General features: G+C 40.5%; 1 protein-coding gene across 6 annotated transcripts in view; it reads left to right on the forward strand.

The window, feature by feature from the left end:
- Nucleotides 1-19671, forward strand: part of ZNF536 (zinc finger protein 536) — a 1047679-nt gene that overhangs the window by 711559 nt on the left and 316449 nt on the right. For 3 of the 6 annotated variants that reach the window (XM_069216781.1, XM_069216780.1, XM_069216779.1), the window contains one exon: nucleotides 10291-12483. The exons of the other annotated variants lie outside the window; for them this stretch is intronic. In XM_069216781.1, coding sequence (XP_069072882.1) covers nucleotides 10291-10373 — 83 coding nt within the window. In that variant the 3' untranslated portion in view covers nucleotides 10374-12483. Of the gene's footprint in view, nucleotides 1-10290; nucleotides 12484-19671 lie in introns of those variants that run through there. 6 annotated transcript variants of the gene reach the window in all.

Consider the following 19671-nt stretch of genomic DNA (forward strand, 5'->3'; position numbering starts at 1 on the left):
ACGGGAAAGGTGCAGCAGTTGGCAGTACCAGTTCAACCTTCCTCAGGCACTTTGAACAAAATGCAGTGAAGGACAGCGCTGCATGTTTGCCTCATGCACCTAACAACCCTCAGTGCAAGAACATGCTGCATTCACACTCATTGACAGAATACAAACACAGGGCAAGTAAACGAAAAACTCACCAAATAAGTATCACACAGGGTATCAGCTGTCCAAGCTTCTTTCACACACAAAGCAGGTAAGGCATGGGGCAGCAACAATACAAGCTTGCATCACTGGCACCGTTTTGGTACAGCACAGGCAGAAGAACAAGCTTTCCTCACAGACAGAAGACAGCAGTGCATGCATTTCGCACAGACACAAAGATACATCACAAGCACCATCAATAAAGACATCACTCCCACGCACACAGCAGGTGCACCATTGAAGTATTAGCTGCATTCACACACATTGCAGGTACAGTTTGGCCAACAATAGTAACAACTAAGATTTACCACTCACTGAACATGTACAGCACAAGCAAAAGTGCAAGATTCACTTAACAAAGAACATGTGCTGGAATGGCAGGAGCAGTACAAGCTCTCCTTATACACAGCAAATCTGTTTACAGACACTCCCTGTCCCTTGAACTCACCCTTGCAGCTTTCTGCTTTCTCCCTTTGTGACGCTTTTCTGTCTTTCTCTTCTTTCGTATCTCCTATATGTGTCTTTTGCTCACAGTAATTGCGTGATGCAGACAAACGAGTGCCGGCCCTGAAAAATAAGTGCCCGTGGTCTGCACCGGAAACCACCAGCTCAAATTAAGCACTGCCTTGCATATTTACACTGCTCATAGTTCCACCACAGTCACAACAGCAGAAGGGGTGGCAGTGCAGAAGTTTAGGGAGGAACCATCAACAGTAGTTTGAAACAGGTCTTTTTCTGTTTTTACTCCCACAAATACTTATGAGGGCAAAACACTGAGAAAAAACATGTTATTAAACAAGACACAACAGCTCCACTGATTGTTCTGACCATCTGACCCTGCCAGTCGGCAAGAATGAGCTCAACTTAATACATTTTGTAAATGAAAGCAGAGCCATGCAACATGGCCATTCATGGTCTACTTTTGAGCAAGAGCAGTGGGTCCTGTCACATGGTACATGTGAGCATGAGCAATTGTGACACACACACAGCAGAGCTGTAAATCATTAGTGAGCTTGTGTTTTATTTACTGCTTTTCTCACCATTAATGGACAACTGCTGTGTTCCTAGGACTGCACCAAGAGGACCCACAGAAGCAGCCAGTGCAGGCGGGCTCTTCTCATATGTGTGCCCCATCTCCACACCAGCTGCACCACTGATAGCTACGCCCCTGTTAGGATTTGTTCTTACTTTTTCTGCCTGACTCAAACATACAACAGAACACTTATATGCTGAACCCCCCCTCGTTCTAAAGCACATAGAAGCAATTTGGCTATGCAGGATGTGTGACACAGATGAATATAAACATAAAAATTACACCTGCAAATTGTGCAAATGTTCGAGGACTTTTTGTCTTTGTTTTTCCAAGCATATCACTTATATTAGTCTAGTTGGTAATGCTTTTTGTTTTTGCAGTGTGGTGTTCTTTTCTTCTACTCAGCACTGTTCCCTTTTTTCATTTTCATTTTTTTTTAGCATTGCACCACTGTTTTACTCTTTCCTGTTTAGTGTACTTTCGATGGCATGTATGATATTGAGGCCTAAAACTCAAAAGAATAAATACAGAACACAGTGCTGCATTACTTCCAAGGTCCTTGAGCGTTTTATAAAATTCCCTGACCTCATGACTAGTACCAACCATTCACACAAATCAAACATGGCGGTTAACCATGACTAAAGCACTTATTGCCTCCTCCATTGCTGCACATGTACAAGATTGCATTTTGTACACTGCACACATGCCATTGATGGTGGCTAATGCAGGGCCTAACTTCACACTTAGGAGTGATGAGACATTGGTTCGGTCTGTTACCACTGGGCATAATTTGGGATATATATGAAAACTTCCTTCTGCTGGATGGAGCGTAATAGTGGAATGAAAAAACTTTTCATGGCCTTTGACGGAATACATGTAGTGTGAAGCATTCTGTGGAGAAGGCGGAGCACGTAAATAAATACTAAATGGATTGTGCTTATTCCCCTACTCGGATCAATGCTTTGCCCCGCTGGGTCAAGAATCACGCGATTCTAGGTAGCTTGTAAGTATTTATTTTGTACGGTTTCTAAGATGTTATATTGGATTTAAAGTGTGGCTTCACCATGCCTGGACCTGACTATAGTGGTACAAAAGGTGGAAAATGACTGCTCTGACTGTGGAAGAGCCTAAAAGCCTAGGCATGCAACAGCATGTGATGTTATGAGTGATGTGATGTGGTATTCGATTAACATCATCACAAGCTGAATAAGACTCTGATCTGTTCTGTAACTAGATTAAAAGTCACTGGCATCCAACAGTGCTATAAAGCCACATCAGTGGCAGAATAGGCGTTCTACAAATGCCAACAACATGACAGACAATTACATAACAAGATGTTCTAATGCCTCTGTATAGACACTTGCTCAGTCCCATGAAGGCAGGCATTCCCAGACAAACCATAGTCACCTTCAGAATCACAGCTCTGTCAATGGACAAACTGTGGGCTTTACTGCTGCAAAGTGGCTGCTAGTCGGCATACCACTACTATGTAAATGCAATGCAAATATTCCCATCTTGCCTGCTTATGTTTGTTCCAGTGTAACATAGTAACACAATAAATAAACTGATGTGACAGAGCACTTGTAGATAGAAATAAGCAGACATTTAGCCCTCCAGTTTATCCATAAAAAGGCATGTCTTTCTGACCTGCCTTCCTCCATTTTATAGCAGGATAAATACACAGTTGTTATATGATTTTGCTGTCTGCACCAGGTCAGTCTGTAATCTTCCTCTCCGTTCAGCAGTTGTCCTGCACCAAATATATTCTCAGCAGAGCTAAATGCAAGCAAACTGGATCACAGACCTTTTTAGATCTTACCCGAGAAGAACATGCTCAGTCTCTTGCAAGACATTTTGTTTACTAAAAGGGGCTTGGAGTCCTCCTGTTGATTACTTTTAGTTGGCTTCATTGTCTGTCTTATTTCCTGCCCCGTGATTGGCCAGCATATGCCGGTTTCACTACCTCTTTTTTCATTTGAGGCGTGGCCCAAGTACTGATTGCTTTATTTTGATTGGTGTCCTTCTCACAGCTTGTGCTCTCATTGAAGTACTATTTTATTATTTATTCTTCCCCTGTTATCAATGTCTGTGTTGCTTCTTCCCTCCCACCCCCCACTCTCCCGTTGTCCATGTTGGCTGTTCGCTTCCACCCTCCCTCCTGTTGCCTGTGTTGCCCCCCAACCTCAAAAAAGCACTATAGCACTGCCAGCATTGGCCACAACATAGCTCTTTTATCGCTCCCATTTTGCTTGTTCTTCTACCCTCCCCAAACTCCTGTTGGTAGGCGAGACATATTGGTTTCGCCAATGCTTGTTTTATTTACTTTATCCTCTTCTCTGCTTAAGTGTTTGGAAATTGAATAGTGCAGACAGACTTCATGAAATTAATTATAAAAGAAAGAAAACAGTGCTTATGCCATTGTTTACACCTAAAATATGGAATGTGCTTCAAATACCCAGAATAAAGAATATTGTACAAATAAGACAATTGAATCCTTTTATTTAAATTCATGCTATTTGTGTACACCACGCTGGATTGTAGATGGTGCTCATTGTATGCAACATCCACGTAGTTATAGAACCTTTGTGAGGACGGAGAAATGGATACAATTGGCGTTGGAGATAAAGTGGTAGGGACGCACCCATGGCTCGATTTAGAACCTGCGCGGCAAAACATCAGTATTGTCATTCAGTGGGAATGATATCCTGCGCATTTAGAAGGTCTCCAGGAATACTGGGGAATGTCACCAACGTTCATTTTGGCTTAAGCCCTGTGGCTGCAAAAGGCTGCCAGATAGAGTTAGTGAAAATCCAGTTAGGAGTGCGGTATCGTCATGCAGTCAGGTAAAGTCTGCAATTAGTGCAACTCCGCATAGCAAAAAAGGCCGGTAGGCGCCTGGCGTTTTCTAGTGCTCTGCAGCACTACCAGTGGGGTTTAGATGACACCGGAGGATCATGTCTCACACAACCACACTGCTTGTTACTGCCGAGTGCAGTTCTCCGAACCGGAAGAAGCAATCTTGCCACTGTGACTGCAGCGACCAGTGTGGCCTTTAGAGGGGGGTTCAAGCTGTGGCAGAAGTGTGTAAAATCCAAGTAGGAAATACTTTTTTACCTGCGGACTTCTGAACAACTTCCCTGCCCTTTGCGTCTCACCTCTCTGTCTTCCACATCTACGTGGCCTACAAACCTCAAAACATAAAAGAGTTTCAAAAACTTGCAACACAGAAACAATGAAGTAGTTGCTGAGCAAACAGTTTTGAAGCCAGGTATTCAGTGCAGTGATGAACCCAGCATCACTCTGCTCGATGCCATGTAGATATTATTGTCCCATTTTCCCTTTTGATCTGGAAAAATTACACCTTGTCACCCGGCGTGAATGCTAATCACAAAAATAAATTACTCGTAATAATGGTTGTCAACAGAATAAAAGACTTGTTGCTTTGCTAAGCAGATCCCAAATGCCACTAACTTACAAGCAGAAGGTCCCAAAGAGTTTGTTTCTCTCAACATACTTTCAGAGCATTTTTCTCAACCCCGTAGGAAATAGTTAAACACATTTGTGTGTCTATTAAACGAATAAATACTAATGAGTAAACAATTTGAATTCAATTTAGCTTATGTAAAAGATTTGACACATTATAAGTAACCTTAAGTGTGACAATGTACTGTGCAAACAGGCAACATCACTAACAGAGGCGTGTCATACAAAGCCAATGTCTAAAACCAAAGTAAAGTGCCAGGTGGAGTGCTTCAATTAAAGTAATCTCGTGCACTGGTAATCACTCGAAGCCACATTCCAGTACATCATTTTTTGCCCACTACATAAAATGTGCAATTCACTCTATATCTTGACCCAGTAGGAATGGTGCAGACTGAATGGGAGGTACTACTCCATATTAACGGGGAGGACATTGTGCACGCTGAAGGAGAGTTAAAGAATCGGGTTGATGGACACAAAGGGCCTGATTACAAATTTGGAGGACGGTGTTAAACCGTCCCAAAAGTGACGGATATACCACCTACCGTATTACGAGTTCCATAGGAAATAATGGACTCGTAATACGGTAGGTGGTATATCCTCCACTTTTGGGACGGTTTAACACCGTCCTCCAAAGTTGTAATCAGGCCCAAAATGTTTCAAACTGAGTGAGCGTAACTGTTCATTGGCAAAGGAAAATACAATTCTTCAGGTAGGTTGAGTGAAAGGAGTACAATCTTGGGGAAGAACATATCACAGGTTAAGGAAATTGAGTTTGTTCAGTCTGAAGATAAGGATGTGATACAGGCATAGGCAGATAACATGCTAAATGCTGCATGAAAGGCAGTGCTCCAGAATATGGCACCGAATTAGATCAGGTCAGCGGGAGAGCTGATCATGAAGACTGTTGGAAAGTTAATTGCATTGGTAGTGAAAATATGGATGTTCCAGGCTGAGAGAGAAAATATATAAGACATAGAGGGAGGCTTTAATCCAAGTAATAAGAAAATGAATTGCCTGGGAAGTGAGAAACTAAGGGAAATATAGGAGAAGTAGTTTTGTGAGGGAGAAGGTGGCCAATAAAGTGGGAGAGCACAGTGTGCGTTCTGCAAGACAAGGAAAATGTTCCTCTTTGGGGAATATTAAATGTTCTAAATGGTTATTGTGGAGAAGAGGAATAAGGGATGGTACGAGCAATGGAAGCAAATATGATTCAAGATGAGGGAAGATGGTACGACTGGAAGAAGGTGAGTTGCTCACAGTTGAGTATGAGCAGGTAGCCCAGGCTAAAGTAAATGACATTTTCGAAGTAGATGGAGATGGTCAGGTAGAGAGAGATGACCAACCCCAGGTAAAGGGAGAAGAGAAGACTTAGACAGAAAAAGAGCTGATGGTACTCTCTGAGGGAAGTCATACTGTCCAGTCAGAGGGGCCAATGTCACAGAACAGTGCATTTCCCTGCAGGACCCACACCAGTTTGTAGACGCTGTCTGAAGCCCATCGGGACCCACAAATATTCACAGTTTAGACGCACATTTTATGAAAAACAAACGAGCCCCGCGAAAAAATTACAACCAAGCCTAGTAGTTCAACATCTATATTTGTTTTCCGATCTTTTTTTGCAATATCAACATATTACACCTATTTCTGTTTTTATAAAGTTCTAATTTGTTGTAACTTCGTGTTTATTCGTCTTCCTCAATCAATCAATCACTATAATCTTTATTCGGTCAGAAAGTAACCATAAAAGCAGATAATAAAATACACAGTACATCAATCTTCAAATGAAAGAAAACCTTACAGAATTCAATAAACAGCAAATTACATAATGTAAAAGGCGACTCTAATTAAAAATATTAAAAATTAATACATGTCAATCCACAAAAAACAATCAATCCGGAAATGAGAATATGTTTTTAGCTAATACATTTTTTTCTTTTATGCAGCATATTTTTTCTTCAACTTCTGGGCATTCAAAATAAAATGTAATTCAGCGAAACATTATTGGAAAGGATAAACTTTGTAAAAGGGACAAACCCTCTATATGGGTCATAGGAATCTTATCTCTCAGAATAGGACATAAGAAGCAGACCCCTAAAGTTCTGTAGAGTGCACAAAAAGCATAAAGTGGGCGAGACAGCATCACATGGACAGCACAGAAGCTACATGCAAGACGAGCCTGACATGGGAAAGGCAACCAAAAAATGGATCATATTAAGGCAAAGTCTTGCAAGATAAAATCTATGCTCAGTATTTTAAATCCAGGTTAAGTAGGTTCCATCCCTGTAGAGGTAGAAATTGGCATATATCTAACAATCGAAACCATGTAAAGGGCTGTAACTATTCTTATTTCTCTAACCTCATAAAATGTTTCTTTCACTAACATCTTCGTCCTAGGGTTAATACTTCCTGAATGGTAAAAAAAACACCTAACTCCAGTTAAGAAAATGTATTTTTTTTAAATAAGCTAACCAGGGAATAGCAGACATACAATTCAGATTCATGCTGTACTCTATCATCTTGCGTGAAAAGACAGTCTCAGGAGTAGACCACAATTAGAGCCATAATAAAAGTGTGGCTACTCTTACTTGGTCCTCCAAAAAAGCCAAGACCAAGCTCCTGAAGGGAAATAGGACTGGATGTTGTCTTCGGGATGGCCAGTAGTCTACACAACCATTTGTCTTCAGCAGCCTGTAAATTATCAAAGCCAGCATACTCCCATACACGAGCTCCATATGTCCCTGATATAAGGCATTCACTGTCACAAAGTGTAACCATTCCTTTAAGAGGCTTTTGACCTAGCTTTGTTGCAAATCTACAAATCGATTCACACGGTGCCACCAGCTTCTGTGTTCTTAAAACAGTGAGCCTGTCCCAACTCAGGTTTGTTTCAAATAGGATACCTACGTAGGTGAAACTGGGGACTTTGGAGATCGGGGTATCCCAATGAAAAAACTCTTGGTTGCAACATTCTCTGGGCTGCAAGTCAAAATAAAATACCTCTGGTGGCTGAGCTTCAGTTTAAGATTCCCCATAAAACCATTAAAAGCATCTGAAAGGGCCTGCATTCCATTAGCTGTATGTGCAATTACAACTGCAGTATAAAAGTGCAGGGACCAAACGTGGTCCTATCTTAGGGACATCATTAACGTGAGATGCTAGGATGGACTCAAGGGCATTTAGATGAAATATAAATAAAAAGGGAGCCAGGATACATCCCTGCTTTACCCCTCTTGTGACCTTAATAAGCTGGGTACACTCACCATTGGACATTTAACATAATTTGGTCAATGTGTCCCAGTGAAGGCACTTTAAAAGATCCAATAAATGGTGATCAATGCAGCTTAGGCAATAAGCTCCCATCATTTCCCTCTGTCCACTAAATCAAAGGCACAGGAGAGGTCCATAAAAGCCATGTGTATGGCACCTCTCCTGGTCTTGACATACTTCTCAATAATTAAGGACAGGTTTCGTGCCTTCTCAAGACTGCCCAAATCAGGCTGGAACCCATACTGAAGTTTGGAAAAAAATGATTTTCCTCAGCCCATTCTTCGAATTTACCCAAAATCACATGCCCCAGAAGTTTTGCTGAGGAGTCAAGTAGAGAAATAGGGCGGTAATTAACAGGTAGGTTCCTATCCCTTTTCTTGTATATAGGCACTTGAATTGTTTCCCTCCAGGAAACCGTGGGACATGACTTAAACACTGCTCTCATTATATTAGGTAATAAAGGGTCCCAAAAAGCTAAATTCTGCTTAAATAAATCTACTGGACTCCATCAGGGCCTAGGCCTTTCCAGCTGCAGCTCTAAAAATTGCACATGTTTCTTGGAAAACAACTTAATATATTTTTTCACGAGCCCCACCAAAAAATTGAAACCAGGCCTAGTAGTTCAATATCTGTTTTCGTGTTCCAATCTTTTTTGCTGCGTTATTAGCATTTTACACCTATTTACGTTTTATAAAGTTCTTGTTTGTTGTAACCTCGTGTTTCTTCTTATTATTATTGTTAGTAGTAGTAATCTTACTACTACTACAACTGCTAGTAATAATAATAGCAATAATATATTGAGAAGAATAATAGTACAACTGCTACTAATAAAGTATCAATAATAATGTTTAATTGTTATTACTAAGTGTTCCTACATTTCCAAATGTTGCTACTTATTTGTACCTATAGCACAAATGCAGAAGTGTTTTTTAAACAAAAGCATACATTTTAAAGTCTGTAGCGTTCTTCAATGTTCTGATTTTAAGTGTGATATAAACTTTGCTCTAGTACAAATGTCCTCTACTAAACCTTAAAAACAAAAATATCCTTACACTAATAATAGGTTATGACATTTCTTGATTCTCCAAAACTGAGGATCAGTGTATGTGCATTTTCTAAAATTGTTTCCTCTTTTAACCTGAATTGATATTGAAGTCTGTTATAGGCGTGTAGGCTGCATTTAGATAGAGCCATACAATAGAAAATAGAAATATCTTGCTTTGCTATCGAATGCAATGAGTGTGCTCACTTTACTTGGTACCAAAACAATTCATACCTAAAAACACATTTAATGAAAGCACACTACAGCCAGACTATCGTTAAAAACATGAAAGTTGTCTATACTGAAGTTCCCCTTGTTTACAGTAAAGTTCCACTTTGCTCTCTTTGTCAAATAAAGGTTGGATGTCAAGGAAGCCTTGTTTATTGTCCTTTCTTACTTTCTATGACAGCGAAACAAAGCAGTGTCTACAAGGAAGGTTGTCTTTTGTCTCTGCTAACGTAGAAAAAAAGAGTGAAAGAGGTAGACTTAAAGGTTTCTGTTTATTTTGCTATCAAATGCATGCTCAAGCTTTAAGTATGAAGCTAGGACTGTGGATGTATGACAAATACATATTATGTATATATATCTACTAGTTCTATCTGTGTAAAAAATATTGTAGAATAATTATCCAGGGCATGGAATACTAGACCTCAGTAATGAAACATGATCACATTAAAATCAGATTTTAGCGGGAAACCAAAGTAATACCTTTTTGCTCTATAGTCCCAGAAGCTAATGGGAAGTATATCAAAATCTGACTACTTCGTATCACACACTCATTTGGCATACAGAGGCAAATCTGGAAGTAATACATAACAGCTGTGCATTCCATTATGCTTTAGAGATTTGAAGGTAAAATATATTAATGATCTGTTTTAAGACTATTAGCACTGATTTTGTGCTCTCGTCCCTCTGCAACCCCCCCCAGCATTTTCTTTGCATTAGTAGCAGCTTGTCAAAGTCTGTATGATATGGTTATGTAGCAAAATCACACATAATTCAGAGTCATTTTACTTTTACACTGTAAACAATGCTGATATAGGAGACTGTGCAGCTACTGGATTGATGCACATTTTGCCTGTTGAAATAGGTGACCACTAGACGAAATGGCAATGAGCTCATGAATATGTAGTCAGGCAGAAGACTAGAGCGTACATGCACCTATCAGTATTTTGTCTTACTGCTTTGTTATGTAGGCCTTTATTTCTAATGCCCACAACAAAGCCTATGATTTCATACCAATGTGATCTCTTTCCTCCTTTGTCATGATTCTTCACAGATTTAAAATCTATAACTGAGGATGGCGATACCCAAGCAACTCAATATTTTCCTACATCTGCTGTCACCTTCACTAACAATTAAGAATGAAAAAAGCTTCACTAAAACAGAGGTACATCCACACGGCAAAGAGGAAACAGAAGAAACCACCATCAACAGTTTCATCACAGATGTACATTTCAGGAAAATGCTAATTATGATCAGCCATCACAGATGTACATAAGAGCAAGACATTGAGGCTCATCCGCTCCATCTTCAAGGCTAAAGCAAAATCATCAAATCTACAATGTTAAACAGAATGCAAATGATAATGACATTGTTTTTCCTTTGAATGCCTTGCAATATTGCATTCACGGTCATCTGTTCTCCAGAATCCTAGAACATGTGCCAAGCCTGCAAATATTGTATAAATTGCTATACTCCATTGATGTGCTGTGTTGAAATTAATCCAACTGTTAAGTATTCACTTACTCATCCAGCTCAACAGGAACAGTTCTTTGATCAGTCATATCTGTATAACTGTTCATTTTCTGTATCAGATCGGACCCCAAGGCACACTTTGCCAGATTTTAGACAATGGCCTGGACTTTGAGAATCAGCATGGTCCATGCAGAAGTACTGAGAATCAGCATGGTCCATGCAGAAGTACTGTTTTAAGAATTTGCCCCTCACCAAGTTTACATCTTCTGTACTGTTTCTCACCAACACAAGGATCTGAAGAGCTCATGATATTTTGGAAGCAGTGTTAAACATTAGATTAAGGATCAAGCATTAAACATATATTAAAAAGAGTGACACCTGTCAGTAGAAAGGCCCTCTGTACATGCCCATGGTATTTATTGATCTTCAATCACCAGATTAGCGCATACATCTTGGAGAATTAATAACAAAAAGCATACTCTGTTTAAGCATACTCTGGGAACTAAATTCCAACCGGTGCCACTGTCAACTGTGACTGCATATACACATTTGTGATTCACCTGTTGCATCAGGGTGGTATTTGGCAATATGGTTTAAGAGAGCATCACATATCCGAGAATTAATTTTCTTTGTCCTCAGTGGTAAGCTTGAACCAATGAGGCATGAGAATACCTTAACCTACAGAAAAGAGCTACAAAGGCTCTGCCTGGCAGTCATGCACAGTAATAAATAGGGGCTAACAATGTTATAGCTTAATAGGTGGATTATAGGGAGGGATTTGAAAGTGATTGGTGATGCAACTGAAAGGTAGGTTGGATGTCAAATGCTTCAGGACATATGCTCCCATTGATTAAAATCGGTACAAAATGGACAGAGCCGTTGAGCACAGGATTTTGAATGAGATGTATCTGTAATATGGAACAATAGTGGCTATATGGCTAATCAGTCCTAATATTGAATAAAGAGCAAACCTCTGTGACTTAATTATGCAATACGAAAGTACTACTAGACTGATGGGGATATAGTAATAATCAATTAGTAAATTTGTATTAAAAATATTTACACCAACAACTAGAATTTGTTCATTACAACAGGAAATCACAATGATAATAGACCTCCATTTTGTATGACATCAAATCATGAAAACACATGATGGAATAGTTACTGTTGCCTTTTGAGGAAGTATAGTATTGCCACTCACACAGAAGTGAAAAGAGATACTCTTTTGGCAGGAAGGCTAAAAAGCCAGGCAAAACTCCACCTTCAGAAACAAGACTTTAATTGTGTACATGCAAGGAAACTAAGTAACATAGTGGTAGTATTGACAGGTATGGATTTAGACATCTAGTAGTCTGGCATCCTATGTGTGATTAAAAAACCTGGGCACTGGATTTGGTTAAATGAAGAAAGGAAGTGAAGTGGACAGGAAAAGAGAGAGGAAATAATATGTTGTAGTATCATTGATATTCAAACCAGTCTGGTGATTGTGAGAACAATTTGTTAAGCAATGTTATCTGTTAATTAAATGTGTAGATCTTTCACACCCACACTGTCTAATGTAATCTTTTGCACTCGTATGTGGATAACATGTTATGGCTCACAAACAATATTTGATGATTTTGCTGATATTGAGAAAACTGGAATTTGTATACAATATAATAATAGCAAATACTATATAATATCAATGATTGCGGTGAATAACACATGAAATGTGTTGCCCAGATCAACCAGAGAACATGCTTACATCCATTACATTGTCATAAGTTTATAAAATTGAAATATTATTCTATCCGACTCACCTGTATGACAAATGCAATTAACTTTAACTTTTGGAAGAAGTGTAAGTATAATTTTATATTTGAATGGTGCCTGTATACCACAAGGAAATAATTATGTCCAGTGAAGTGAATTCCAACTCCTGTTGAGTGGCAGGTGCACAGCCAGCTGCTTCAGCTTAGGCCAATGGTAATTCAACCTGCTCAAAATCTGCCTGCAGTACATGTTGTCTACCCTCATTCTTAGTTGAAATGGGACTCCAAATTGGTAGGCCTATCTGCCACAGATCAGGATTTTTTCCTTGCACTTTACCCATCAGCAAGGAAGACTCTAGCTACTTCATGAAGGGATTTGATAACACTACATACACCTGCAACTCTAGTATAGACAATGAGAAGCCTACTCGTAAAGGGATCTTGTAATACATAAATACTACTCCAATACATACTTATATTTGCCTTTAAGCACTGGCTATAAAAACATCTAAAATGGGAATAAAAGGGTTTTTAGGGGTTATTTTGGTATATAATTAATACAAACAGAAAGGACTTTGTCCTCTTTGGATCTACCCACTAATAAGGGGTTTTATCTATTGGGGCTGATTCACAAAGCCATACATGAATACATGAAAAAGTACCCTTATACTACTCCTTTCTGCACTCATAAATCTTTTGTAAGCTGACTGAGTGTGCTACCCTTCATCATGCTATCGCACTAGTAATGGGAAGCCAGCACAACCCCAAAAAAGTGTCTTCAGGCTATAGTGTCTCTCCCCATTTCCTGATAGAATTAGCATTATGAACTTCATCTGTGACACTTCCTAAACATCACCCATATGTAGAAGATTTTCTGCAAACAGTCAATTGACTGTTTGTCTGGCAGTCAGCTGAATTGTCTCTGCAGCATTAGCAAATGATGCATACAAATCAAATCAAGTTCCTGCAGTTCCTACCCAAGTAAAGCCCAGAAGAAGACTAGAAGTAAAACTCAGTTACTGGGGAATAGTTTCTGCCCGCAATAACCATAACCACCTTCTAATGAAATGATTAATAGATATCCCACTGAGTTAGTCTTGCCTACATCATCTAATACTTTCTGAGATTGTTAAAGTGCCAGTTCTACAGGCAATTACAACTACACTATCCACTGAATAATTATTGTGCTAGTCTAACATCCGCTATGTTACATGTTACTGTGTTACTTGCTGTGCTAGTCACTCAGATTCATGTGTTTCTGGGCCCCTGGTTCTTATGTAATTCTTTATTGGCAGATAAGCTACAGTAAATAGTTGTCCTTTCCAGAATACCTCCAGTAGAATAATAATAATAATCATAGTTCTGATTGTGAAAAACACTTCAACAAATCTTCCCACACATACCAAAATAAATTGTGAGCAAAAATTACTTTCTTCCGAATGTCGTTGAATTGGCAGATTTCTCCACATCCAATCTTTCCCTACAATTCCAGTCTTCCATAAGCCACCTACTCTCTCTGACTATTCTGGTAAACCTCAAGTTGCACAAAGCCTCCTTATGAATCACTGATTGCCCATTCTTCAATTACTGCAATCTTACATGTGACACTTCTTTTACCTGTTGACCAGTCTGGCTTATTTTCATGACTTAAGCATATAGCTGCGAGACATTTTAGTCATTGTCTTCCCATCTTTTGCCTTATATCCATAGTCCTGCTCCTGTCTACAAAACCCTTAATTTGACATCTTCTTTTACCTGTACATTATCCACATCCTCGAGATAAATCTTCTTCCATCAGCTTCTTCTCACCTAAGATCAAATTTTCCTATCATTTAATTAAAGATATTCAAAGGTGTAAGCTTTCTATATGCATGGCATCTTAATCTTACTTACTCCTCAACATCATCCTCAACATCGTGATCCTCCTAGAAGACACTTAAGCTGCAATCCCTCTGAACACCAGAAAACTGATCTGTTGAACCCAATCTTCATCCAAAACCAGTTTTTCATAATGCTTGGCACTCCCATTTTCAGAAAGAATTATCACCTTAATTAACGGAGCTAGACTATTACAAAGATCCCACTGAAGACAAAAGACACTTGGCCACAAAAACCCTAGATGTAAAGCTCATCTAAACAATACAGAAATCAAGGTTCAAGGTAAAATGTGTTGTTCAGCATAAAATGTATTACAATACTATTTTCCATATTCATAATCCATACAAATAAATAGAAATATACAAATACAATATAATATACACAGATGTTTAAAAACTTTATAAAAAAGAGACATCAAAGGGCATAACCAACTACAAAACTTGTAAAAAAGCTGGAAATCTACTGTCATTCAAATGAAGCATGCAAACCAACAGCAATAATTAATTACAGAGGCCTTCAGTTAGTTCTAATATTTCAAACTGACTCCAGAAATAATTCCATTACAAAGACACTGTTCAGTATATGTGTACTTGGTAAAAAGATAGAACGTTACTGACCTTTCGTATATTATAGATAAATTGGATTGAGTACTGCCTCAATATTGCACAAAGAAGGCAATAATTGCATAGACTCTATTATATGTATATGGGGGAGGGGCGAGAAATATTTTTGTTTCCCTTACCTTCCGTCAAGTCTGGAAGTTACTTATTGAATATAGGTATAGTTTTCAGTCCCATCAGACCTCCATCATCAAGTGAAACATCCTTGTGCTAAATGAGAGAATGTGCTCATGCTTGTGTGGACTTTGGCACCCCAGTAGGCAACTTTCAATATCACAGTATCTCTCCTGGCCAATGAGTCTGGGCATTTACATAAGAGATAAATCAAGTTCCTGTGGTTGTCATTGTACATGCCTTAATCAGAATATGATGGAGATTCCTTCAAGACAGAAGATTCTTATGACTTGCATCTTGAAGGTCAGAGTAAGAGACTGGACGCTCTGTATTCCAATGGAGCTTGGGTAATAAAGGATAATCAATGTGCTGCAAATTTACGAATTTAAAAATGTAATCCTTTGTCATTGTCATCTGTCCGAAATTGAATGCAAACATGATTAAGACAGATAAGTCGAAGTTTCAGCCCCTAGAAGTAATTTGAATAGAGTCTTCCTCAGGACTAAATGGTAGCACCTTGACCTAGATGAACATGTGTCAACACACAATATCAAAGGGATCCAGGACAACAAAGGTCCTAGAGAAATCATTGGGTCCACATATGACTTGGGTGATAAGTTCAACAAGAGTCACACAGGCAGTATTATTGTATCATAAGGTCCCTATATATGTTGGTAACAAAATACCAAACTGCATGTGGCCACCGTCTGCAAAAAAAAAAGGCATCTTATTCATGTTTTTATTCCATGACATATGATAAGAAATAGTTTTATTTGCATTCTGTTTTGTGTATGTATGCCTATATGGTTAAGGCATTTATAAGTTATGTGCACAATTATATGTTTTGTTCTGGTTTGTTAACTCACTGGTTTTGCACTTATATTGCACCAACACATATAGCACCTATTATTGGAATTGTAACTGTGTTGTGTATATATGTGTGAGTGTGTATATATATATATATATATATATATATATATATATATATACATATAAATAAATAAAACCTACTGGCGATCGCCAGTGGGTAGTTATAATAAGGACCTAGTTTCCATTGAAAAAGCATTTTCTGACTTGCCTATATCTTTGGCACCGCTTGACAAATCTTCCTGAAATGTTCCAAAACAGTTTTGGGTGATCCGTCAAGAGGAGACAGAGAAAAGGGGTTAAGGGGTCAAAAAAAGTGCTTTTCCCTTTTGAATTCCCATAAACTCTTAGACATCGCTGCAGCCAAAACTGCTGGATGGAATTACACCAAATTTGGCAGAAAGGTAGATCTTGGTCCGCAGATGAACCTTTTTAACAAATGGTTACAGGGACAATATAGTTAGGAAATATAATTAAAACAACCATTGACGCGAGTTACAGTTACCTTAGGCCATGAGTTATAGTTATTTGAAATAACTCTAACTGCTGAATTTCTCTGGTTTTGTGCGAGTAAATTCAGAACCTCACTATAACGTCCCTGTATTCGTTGTTTTTTTAAAAGTGAATTAAATTCTATTTCCTAGCTATAATGTTTTAGTAACCTTTGTTTTGTTCAGTGAATTTCTATGTTTTTTAAAAATATAAAATATATACTTCTATCCAACCCCTGCCGTGCATGGCGTTTGGCCATGCATGGTGGGGGTTGGCCACAGGACCTGGCCTGCAGCCAGACCCTGCAGCCAACCCACCCAACCACCTGACAACACTCTGCAACAGCCTCTGGCAATGCACAGCGTGAACTGGCCACAGACCCTGTCTCTCTAATTGTGAGAATAGGTGTGAGAAGGTGTCTTTCGGTGTGAGAGTGGTTGTGAGAGTATTGTTTTGGGTGTGAGAGTGGGTGTGACAGGGTCTATGTGGGGATGAGAGTGGGTGTGAGAGTGTCTGATTGTGCTCCATTAGATTAATTATTCATTCACCTACACAAAGGATTTTGAGTCATTTTTTTTATATGCAAATGTGGAGTAAACACACTTGCTTTGCAAAGCCCAGGAGTTATAAATGTAGAAGGTGCCCCAGTTGAAGCTCCACCACAAATGATTCCATTTGTAAATGCTTCCTGCTGAGGTTTAAGTTCTGTGAAACGAGCATCATGACCAGAACGGAAGCTCAGCTGCTCGTTTATCCAACAAGAGTCCACAGTCTTGCACAAAATGTCTAACCAACTGGAGCACTTTCTACTCCGGTTAGGTATTAAGTGCTACCTTGTTGGGTGAATGGCAAGTTTAGGGGAGGAGGGCTGCACCACCCCCTCCTCCGGCCAGTTTGAGCCCCAGGACCTCATGGCCTAGGGCCCACTACAATTCAATGTGGGGGACCGAGCCACCCCCCTCCCTGGGCCAACCTCGGCCCTGGGGACCCCTTCCTCTGGGGCCTGGCCTTCATTAAATGGAGGAAGGGGCCATGCGACCCCCTTCCCCAGCAGATTTCAGCCTCGGAGAACCCATTCCCCTTGGCCTGGGCTTTCATTATCTCTTTTGGTGGGGAGGGGGGCCACTCGGCCCTTCTCCCAGTCCGATCTCAGCCCTGAGGACCCCATCCTCTAGTGCCCAACCATCTTCACCCTATGTGCAATGGGACCGTGGAAGAGAGCTGTTTGACAGCTCTCACTTGCTGGGAGCGGAGTTGTGTATGCTCTGACTTGGTGGGATCTGTCAAAGCTCCCCCCAAGTTAGAACAAACAGCTATGTCCCTGGGGTGGCAACCACAGGACATAGCAGGTGCTTTCCCTAGGAGGTGGCAGTCCCTAGGGCCATAATTGGATCCACGTTTGGGGCTGCACAGCCCACCTCCAACCTTTAACTTTGCCCTGGGGAAGTGGTGGTCTCCGGGGCTGGATTCTGCAGTGGACCCCCTTCATTACCTTATTTTAGCCCCAGGGAGGTGGTGGTCCCCAGGGCCGTGGGGGGCCATGTAGTCTGCCCTTTTTTGCAATAAATGGCTTTCAGGAGGTGGTGGTCACTGGGGCCAGGGGTCTGCAACGGATCTCCTACATAATTTTCATTCAGCCCGGGGAGGTGGCAGAACTTTAGGCTGTGGGGGGGGGGCTGCCTGGCCCCCACATATAATTGAATGTTGTCCCTGGGGAAGTGGCAGTCCCTGGGGCTCAGGGGGGTCCCTAGGGCCCCCCTACTATAAGCAAATTTTCGCCAGGGAGGTGGTGGTCCCCGGGGTGCTGAGGGGGGCTGCACTGCTCTCCTCATACTAATAAATATAAGCCTCAAGGAGATAGTGATCCCCGGGGCATCAATAAGACCTAGGAGGGGGTCACCTTGCAGCCGCTCCTGCACCAGTGGGGAAAACAGGCCCAAACTGGCCTTTCTGAAGTTCAGGAAGGCCTCGTTTGAAAGGGGAGATTCTCCTCTTTCAAACGAGGCCTTCCTGAATGGGTTTCTGCAATTGAGGGTCAGGAAACCCCCACTAGACACCTGGGATTTCATTTGGGGGGGTTTGCCCCCTCGGAGAATGGGCATTTTTTTTAAAGGTTTGATTTACCCCAGGTGGGGTGCAATTGCGTCCCTCTCGGCGTGTAAAAAAATAATTAAAAAAATAAAAAATTAAATTGACAGGGGGTTGCCAGTGAGCAGGGCAATTCCCTGTGGGGGCAATATTTTTTTCAACAGCTGTATGGTTTCCCTGGGGCCACTATGGCCCCCAAGGAAACCATACAGCTGATAATATATAGAAAAATATATAGATCTATAGGCCCCAGGAAAATATATATATATGCCACCGGTTCTCTTGCAGTTGCAGTTTGTGTCTTGAAAGCAATGCACATACTTCAACTGACGTGTTTCAAATGTAGCTTTTAGGCAGCAATAAATAAGTCAAGTAACTCTTGTGATCATGTTTCTGCTAGAAAAGGATCTGACTTTTGTCTAGTGGTAGTTTTGATGCCATAAAGTAGCGCAGAAGGTTGATATGCCTACTGCAAGGATCAGAACAGTAGTATATGTGAATAGCTGAGTGGATTAATAAAGCCAGCCATTATCTGCACTATAATACAAATGAAATGTATGTGCAAGGGAGGCTATGGAGAAATGAAATGCACTTTTCCTGGGTGGTAGTGAGGGAATCGGAGGAGGAGGTAATGGGAGTGGGAGAACCAATAATGATTGTTGGACTGGGCACTAGAGGCGCTAAAGACTGTGATGATTGGCATGTGACAAGGTGAAGTAATAGTGTGTCTCATTTGTTTTTTTGAGTGTCTTGAGAGAACATGCTGATTGAGGGAAGAAGTGAAGGTAAGGTGACCTCTACTGTTGCAGGTATCACACACATACCCACCAGCAATTTTGTGACTGTCTATGTAGGCTGGTGTTTTAGAGTGGCAGTTTAGCCAGTAGCAGAGATGGCATCTCGTTGGATGACTGCTGCTCCAGCCCTAACTCGGGTTATAGAGGACAGCTCTGACCTATGATGAGATGCTGAGACAGTGTCTGAGGGATAGGACAATGGTGCAGACTCTGTGAGTGATTTTTCAGTTGGAGGAGTCCCATTCGATAAATCCTCTTCCAGTGACTATGAGGGAGGTGATGAAGACAATCCTGCTGTCCCTTCGCAAGTACAGTCTGTGCAGCGGGACAATAGAGGGTTAGCCCAACCCAGAGA

This window comes from Pleurodeles waltl, chromosome 12 (genome assembly GCF_031143425.1).
Source record: "Pleurodeles waltl isolate 20211129_DDA chromosome 12, aPleWal1.hap1.20221129, whole genome shotgun sequence".
Lineage (NCBI taxonomy): Eukaryota > Metazoa > Chordata > Amphibia > Caudata > Salamandridae > Pleurodeles > Pleurodeles waltl.